Genomic DNA, 7,381 nt, shown 5'->3' with positions numbered 1-7,381 from the left:
CTTTAACTCCAATTCACTTCAACACATATGTGCATCCAAACAAGGCCGTAAGTGTATTTATTTACCCCCAACGTATCAACATATGTGTAGTAGCCTGAGCCAGTAGCACCATATATTCTTTTTATTATTATTTTCTTACCACAAAGAAAAAAATATAGTTTTTTTTACAACAGAGGATCAGATCACCATGTATTTTTTTTATATTATTTATGATCTTATCTCGTCTGCTTGTTAAATGACACTGTCCCTGTCCATACAGAAATGTTTGCAAAAATGAAGTGTAATTTTACCCCTGAAAACTTTTGAGGAAGAAGATATTCTCACTTTTATAGCGAATTTCAAGTGACAGTGACTTCATATATATGGTTTTTATTTGCCCATTAATTGGATCAGAGGCGGATGGATGGTGGACGATGGGATCCGATCGTACGATGCAGGCAGTATCCTAGCTGATGCCCAGCGCGTTATGCACAGTGGTTTCCTTCAGTTTGCTGTAGTAGCAGGCACAACTCACAAGCACAATAAACTACCCTCTTCAAAGTTTGGGAACCATTCATTATTCATGTAGACCTGTGACCAACCTCTTCATGTTTGGGAACCAGTTGCAATAATTGAAGTTGAAGAGAACGCATCGCAGCTGCAGGCTGCATGCAGCAGCTTCGCAAGTGGGAGGCGATGAATGAATACTGTAGACGCTTGGCTAGTCCACCGCGACCGGGACTGACAACAGGTGTCGGCCCGGCTGCGCCCCACGAGGCATTTGCATTTTCCTTGCACGAATGGAGCCCAGAGCCATTGAAGGCGACTGGAGCTGTGGCCGGCAACTTGCAGGAGCTAAGGGCTTGCTTGCAGCTAGCGCGCGATAAGGGTGCGCATGTGCGCGGAGACGGGGGAGAGGGAGACCGACGGCGAGCACATCGCCTCGGCCGGCAGGTTAATTGCTGCTTCGCGTCGCCGCCGTCCAGCGCCGGTCGACGGTGCCGCCCTTAAATTAAAAGAGGGCAGTTGGTGTGCAGCGGGACAAAGACAGAGGAGATCGTCCTGCCTGATAAAGCCACATGGAATGGTCCCGGCCGGCGGACTGGGGATCGCGTGCACAAAAGCCAGGGAGCACGACCTGCCCTGCTGTTGCTTCTTGTTCACCTGCACTGACGGCGATCGAAGCTCAAGCTGAGAACGTCACGAGATATGCAGGTCTTTGCCAAACCCTCTTTTGAGAAAACCACAAGAAAATGGGCCAAAAAGTAGTACTTCTACGAAAATGGGAAGGAAAAAAACGTTCGGGGCATTGAACCCGACGTGAATCGAACACGCAACCTTCTGATCTGGAGTCAGACGCGCTACCATTGCGCCACGGATCCGGCTGTGCCTTTGCTAAACCAGTTTTGATATAAATCAGTTTATTATTTGGATGACGCAGACTATTCGATCTGGTCGTTCTTCTCCCTTCCATTAAAAGGCCTGTCTGTCCACAAACTGGAAACAGCCACCAACATAATATGTCAGATAATACGTGCATCCAGCTGCAAATCATTGCGATTAGGTGGCCTATCAAATCGGAGATCTATTAGTGGTCTATAGTAGTAGCTGATTTATGTGTAGTATCACTTTGAAAATTCAGGAGAGCGAGGGTCAAATATAGTATCATCAGATTAACTCCTTTTACATGCACATCTCAGATTTGATCAATCCTACATCAAGAAAAGAAATAATATAACATCGAACGATTCTATATATACCAAGAAAGAAATACTATTCCCTCCGTTCTAAATTACAAGACGTTTTGATTTTCTGAATATATTGCTTTTATTATATATTTAGACATATTGTATATCTAAGTACATAACATAAGCTATAAATCTAGAAAACCAAAACGTCTTATAATTTAGAATTGAGGAAGTATTCTTTACAATATAGAAGAATTGCCATTACAAGATTCACCGTGGAATATATCAGTAGCAAATTCTGCACATGCTTTAAATCGTATTTTTCCTCGTGATGTACCGTCTCCAACCATCAATGCTAAGTATGTTTTGCTTTGGAAAAGTTAGCTTTACAAACTTTGACAAACAAAAAACTAATCAAATCATGTACATATCCGATGTACAAATGGTTGCGGCTCAATTGATTCACACTGATGAAATCATGTACAAGTTTTAAGATGACGTTGATTGACGCAGTTGACTGGACCATATAATTAACGAAGAACCAACGGTCTAAATCTACATTAGAGGATTTCTTTTTTCTTGTTCGAAAATACGTTTTATGTTGCCGGACCGACGGAGTGTCATTCACGTATGGATATGTGAAATTCTGATTGGGTTGTTCCCATAGTGTGTGTGTTGCGGTGGTGTGCTATGTATAGTACGTTTTGTGTCGTCTCAGCCGCGAGTAAGAACCAACTATGGATGTATTATTTCCTACCCTCTACATTTTAAATTATAAGTCATTTTAATAATCTCAGAGAGTCAAAGTATCTCAAGTTTGATCAAATTTAAATAATAAAATAATAACATTTAGGATGTCAACTAAGTATCATTAGATTCCTTATTAATTGTATTTTTATAGCATACTTATTTGATGTCATAAATCTTTATAATTTTGGTCAAACTTAAAATTCTTTGACTCTCCAAGACTCTTTGAATGTCTTATAATTTGAAACGGAAGGAGTATATTACAGTTATGGTTGATTGGTAGTACCTAGTAAGGAGAAAGGAAGGTCGTACGATGTTGTAAATCAACGCTCATTTCCTAGCGCACACAAACATCGTTTTCACACCCAGCCCACTCTTTGTGTAGAACGTTGATCATGAATCATTGAATACATGTATCCACCTCCACTCCACGCATACCCGGCCCCATGCGCGACGACGATATGGAACGTTGCTGGGCTTGGCGCTCGCTTCCTCTGAGCCCAGCTGGGCCTACGGGAGCTGCCGCCGCTTCCAGGCAGGCCGGTGTTGGACCCAGAAGATGTCCACGCAGGTCCTGCCGGGCCTTTCCGTGCTCGACTCGGTCGCTTTTCCCTGAGGAGGGCTGAGGGCTGAGGCGGCTTCCGCAGCTCCGTTCCGCGGCGACCTCAAATGCCGTCGCCGGAGAACTGCCTCGTCACGGCTATAGGTTCCCCTCCCGTCGTCTTCTGGGTTCTGCCTCGGCCGGAGGTGCTTTGGTTGTTGCTTGGCGAACAGATCGTTGGACGCTCTCGGATTTCTCGAATCGCCGATTTTCCATCTCTCGAATATTTCTCTTCCAGCCAGCCCTCTGAAAACAAATCCTCATTGGGTTTTGGTTGAGCTCAGATATAACAACAAAAGTTAACTACATGATTATGAAAGAGCTACTACAGACTAAGTGGGTTTATAATAGCACCTCACAAATTTTAAAGACAAGGACAAAAAAAGATAATCAATAAAATAATTCTTCTATCCAAAAAATCAAAAAATTCCTCAACAAAAAATAAAAAAAAACGACCTAATATTTATGTTAAAATTGAATGTCCACTCAAGTGTTGCATTACCGTCCTATACTCCCTATGTCCCATTATATGTGTTGTTGCATTTGGATGTCTAGATTCATAGCATGTTCCATGCATCTGGACACACCCTATATCTAGGTTTAGGAATTTTTTATTATACCTGGTAGAAAGCTAAAACGGCGCATATAATGGAACAGAGGGAGTAGGTCATTAGGCCGTGTATTGTGTCAGAGTCATACAGATGTGTCCAGGAGGTCTTTGGCCACCTCTAACCCTTTATATTTAGTAGCTATAAGCTATCATCTATGTTAGGGTTTAGATTTACCTTAGATTAAACTGTTATCGAATAATTTTGCTCTGTATCGATTTGTGACAGTCCAGCTATGTATCGAATAATGTGTTCTTTATTGTTTCTTTTTTGCGGAATCGTGTTTGTTATTATTCTTGTTTGCAGACATTATTTAACCTTCGTGGCAAGATCAATCAGATAGTGCACCATTGATAACCGGGTTGTGCATGGTTTGTTTTGAATACCACACGAATTGAGTGTCGGTCTGTGTCGGAAACGAGGCGCTTGAATTCCAAATTTCTAGCCACGTAGATGGTTGATAACTTGATATGCTCGGCCCGCGAAGCGCTCAGCTGGCATGTGAACCGACCGACGGGGCATCGTCGGCCTGGTCTCCTCCGTTCATCCAGGCGTAGTTGCCCAGGAACGGGTTGGCCAGGCTCTCCGGCGGGTAGCTGTCGATGCAGTCGGCCCAGGCGCCCTTGTCGGCCATGTCGCCGGTGACCTCCCAGACGCAGCTGTTGCACTTGAACCCCGACCCGAAGGTGACCATGAGCACCCTGTCCCCGACCTTGAGCCGCCCCTTGGCCTCCATGTACGACAGCACGTACCAGACGCTGCTCGTGGACGTGTTCCCCCACCTGTGCAGCGTCATCCTCGACGGCTCCACGTCGCGCTCTTCCAGCCCCATGTCCCGCTTCACCGCGTCGATCACCGCGACGCCGCCGGGGTGAAGGCAGAAGTGGTCGGCGCCAGCCTTGAAGTTGACCTTACTATTACTGGTCGCGGAGCCGGCGGAGCCGCTGCTACTGATGCGGCGCAGCAGCTTTCGGCACGCCACGACGGCCGCGAACCGGGCGAGCTCCCTGACGGGGAGGATGCGCGGTGCGAGGCGCGTCATGTTGGCGGCGAAGGCTCGGACAGCGACCTTGGGGAGCGACTTGCTGAGGCTGATGCCGACGAGGCCGTCGCCGTCCTCGCGCTGCACGATGGCCGAGTGCGCGTCGTCGTCGGCGGCGACGGTGGTGCGCTCCACGACGCGGAGCTCCATCTTGGCGCGCCCGCGGAGCGCCGGGTCGGTGGTGAGCAGCACGGCCGAGCCGCCGCAGCGGAAGAGGCAGTGGCCCAGCATCATGGACCTGTCGACGCCCGCGTAGCAGTTGGGCGTGATGCACTCCGCGGAGACGACGAGCGCTAGCGTCGGGCGCCGCGGGGACTGGGACCGGGACCTGGACCGCGCGTGCATGGTGCTCCGGGCGAGGTCCACGGCGACGAGCACGGCGGCGCATCCCATCCCGGAGAGGTTGTAGGCCGCGACGTCGTCGCGCATGCCGTGCGCATGCACGATCCGGGACGCGAGCGACGGCGCCAGGTGGAACGTGCTGACGTTGACGACCAGCACGTCGATGTCACGGGGGCCGAGGCCGAGGCTCGTCTGCCTGGCCCTGGCGAACAGCTCCGCCACGGTGGCGTGGAAGAAGGCGTCCATCTCGTCGAGGCAGTCCTGGTGGGTGGGGCTGTGCTCGCGGCCGGCGATGACGGTGTGCGGGGCGTAGGTGTGCTCGCCGAGGCCCGAGCGGAGGACGACGCGGAGGAGGAAGCGGCGGAGGGGCACGCTGAGCCGCTCGTTGCGGTCATTCGCGGCGCTGAGCATCTCCGTGGACACCTTGCGGTCGTCCGGCGGCTTGTAGCAGACGTAGTCCAGGAGGTAGCACCGCGAGCGCCGGCGACGGGAGGCGGCTGCCGCGGTCAGGTAGGCGGCCACCACGACGAGTGGCAACAGCAGGAGCAAAGCGATCAGCTGCATCTATCTGCTACGACACGCGATGTACCAGGATTTGGGCATCCAATGAACTGTGGTGTGCAGTGTATGTACAGGTATATATCGCCGAGAAGCCAAGAGATTGGGAAAAAAAAAACGTGACGACAAGCTGAGCTGAGAGTACAAGTGTGCGTCGCTTCACTTGATGCGTATGGTTGTTGATCGCATAGTCGGTGTTGGTTAGTTTATTTTGATGCGGACATTGCACGGTGAAGTGAACTGGTGATTGACAAACAGCGGCGGAGCTCAATAAAAATGCCGCTTGTCAAGGAGGCTACTACTCATGTCCGACAACAGAGCAAACTGTGATGGTGCCCTGAATTTTGTTCAGAAGAAACTCATGGTGCAGCCGTGCAGGAGGATGCATGGGGGCTCCTGATCTGGGACTCTTCACACTTGTGCGTGTGACGGTATTGAAGATTGATCCAATCGTGGATGATCATGCAGCCTCTATTCACGCCCACAATTGTTTTTCTTGAGGTTAAACTGGATTAATGGAAACTTCCTCTGAACAAAGAAAGAACACCGGCCCAACAACTATTTTGAGGAAATAAAATAAAAAGTTGAGATAATTCTTTTCGTATGTTGTCCTAAACTCGATGTCATGCTCATATGTCGCATCTTGTCCTGTGAGACCGTACCGTGAACAATCTTTTCTTCACTTTGGGGCACTTTTTAGGCAAACAGGGAGTAAAAAGATCTCAATAAGTTGTCATGCCTTCTCTATTGCGCATGACTCTTACTTAACTCATTTCCTAGCAGTATCGTCGGCGCCCGAGGGGACGGCTGGCACGTCGCCGTCGTTGCTGACCCTTGTCTTCCGCTCCGGCGGCTCTCTCTCCGTCGCCTGCGCCACCAGTCCACCTGGTGCTTCCTGTCGCAGACTCGCAGCGGCGTCGCTTCCTGTGGACCTCTCGGGTTTGCTGCTTCCACGAGGGTGAGTTCCTGGGCCGGGTGAGGAGAATTCCACGGGATGGGCCAGGTTACAGTTACAACCTTGTCCATCCATACTTTACTCGGGTTCCTCCTATCTAGGCCGTGGTGACCCACTCGGGTTAGGCCGCAATCCTAGCCGACCCTGGCCCAACCGAGCAGCAAAGCCTAGTGTGAGCTGGGAGGAAATCTTTTACTTGACGAATTTCGCACCATGCTCTCCGGCATCACATTTTGCTACGTCTCCGGCATCATATGTGGCCACGTCATCTATATTTTCTTCACCGTTTGATCTAATTCGAGGTACATCTACAGCCATTGATTCCTTTGCATGTGCAGCCACTAATCTAGAAAGTACGCCATATGTCCAGAACAGGCGTAACGGCGGTCGTGCATAGGCTTGGGTTCGCTGCCAGGAGCACGCAACTCTCCAACCCGCGCTACTCCCGCTGCGTCAACTGAGCCCAACCTCGCCCCCAGACCCCGGCAATGTTGGAAAACTGCCGCGATATGAATCACCGGCGAGCTCTCACTCTCACTCTCACGTGAACTGGAAGACAAACTCTGGAAGACACAAGGATCACTAGCCATAGATCTAGCGTGTGTACATGTATTTGAGTAAACAGCGAGTCCTAAAACATCTTCCAGTGCATGATTAATAGATAGAGTGAGAGAGAGGGGTAAAGGGGGTGCAAACCATCGGCCACCTTCGAGGAAGACGGGCTCGCCATCGCTGTGCCTGGGGAAGACCCGGTGGCCGTGCGGAGTCGAAGGGCGACGGTGCAGTGGCGGCGTTGGCTGGTGGCGGCGCTTTCCATCGCTGGCAACACTCCCTCTGTAATCGGTTAGGGTCTAGGACTGT

The 7,381-nt window shown here is 50.0% G+C and overlaps 1 protein-coding gene and 1 non-coding gene across 2 annotated transcripts; both read right to left on the bottom strand.

Annotated features, from left to right (window-relative positions):
* Positions 1–1,289: 1,289 nt before the first annotated feature.
* On the bottom strand, positions 1,290–1,361 carry TRNAW-CCA (transfer RNA tryptophan (anticodon CCA)). The gene has a single exon. It is a non-coding gene; the product is annotated as a tRNA-Trp (tRNA).
* Positions 1,362–2,716: 1,355 nt separating this feature from the next.
* LOC136532358 (3-ketoacyl-CoA synthase 19-like) lies at positions 2,717–5,591 on the bottom strand. Its single transcript, XM_066524960.1, has one exon. It carries the CDS (start codon positions 5,569–5,571, stop codon positions 4,114–4,116), a length of 1,458 nt encoding a protein of 485 aa, XP_066381057.1. The 5' UTR covers positions 5,572–5,591; the 3' UTR covers positions 2,717–4,113.
* Between the last annotated feature and the right edge of the window lie 1,790 nt (positions 5,592–7,381).

This window comes from Miscanthus floridulus, unplaced genomic scaffold (assembly GCF_019320115.1).
Source record: "Miscanthus floridulus cultivar M001 unplaced genomic scaffold, ASM1932011v1 fs_588_2_3, whole genome shotgun sequence".
NCBI classification, from domain to species: domain Eukaryota; kingdom Viridiplantae; phylum Streptophyta; class Magnoliopsida; order Poales; family Poaceae; genus Miscanthus; species Miscanthus floridulus.
The sequence above is the reverse complement of the archived record's forward strand: the minus strand, read 5'-3'. Positions and strand labels throughout refer to the sequence as shown.

What these genes read in the sequence shown, in the direction of transcription:
- LOC136532358 (XM_066524960.1), bottom strand. Translation starts at nt 5,571, where the DNA reads ATGCAGCTGATCGCTTTGCTCCTGCTGTTGCCACTCGTCGTGGTGGCC.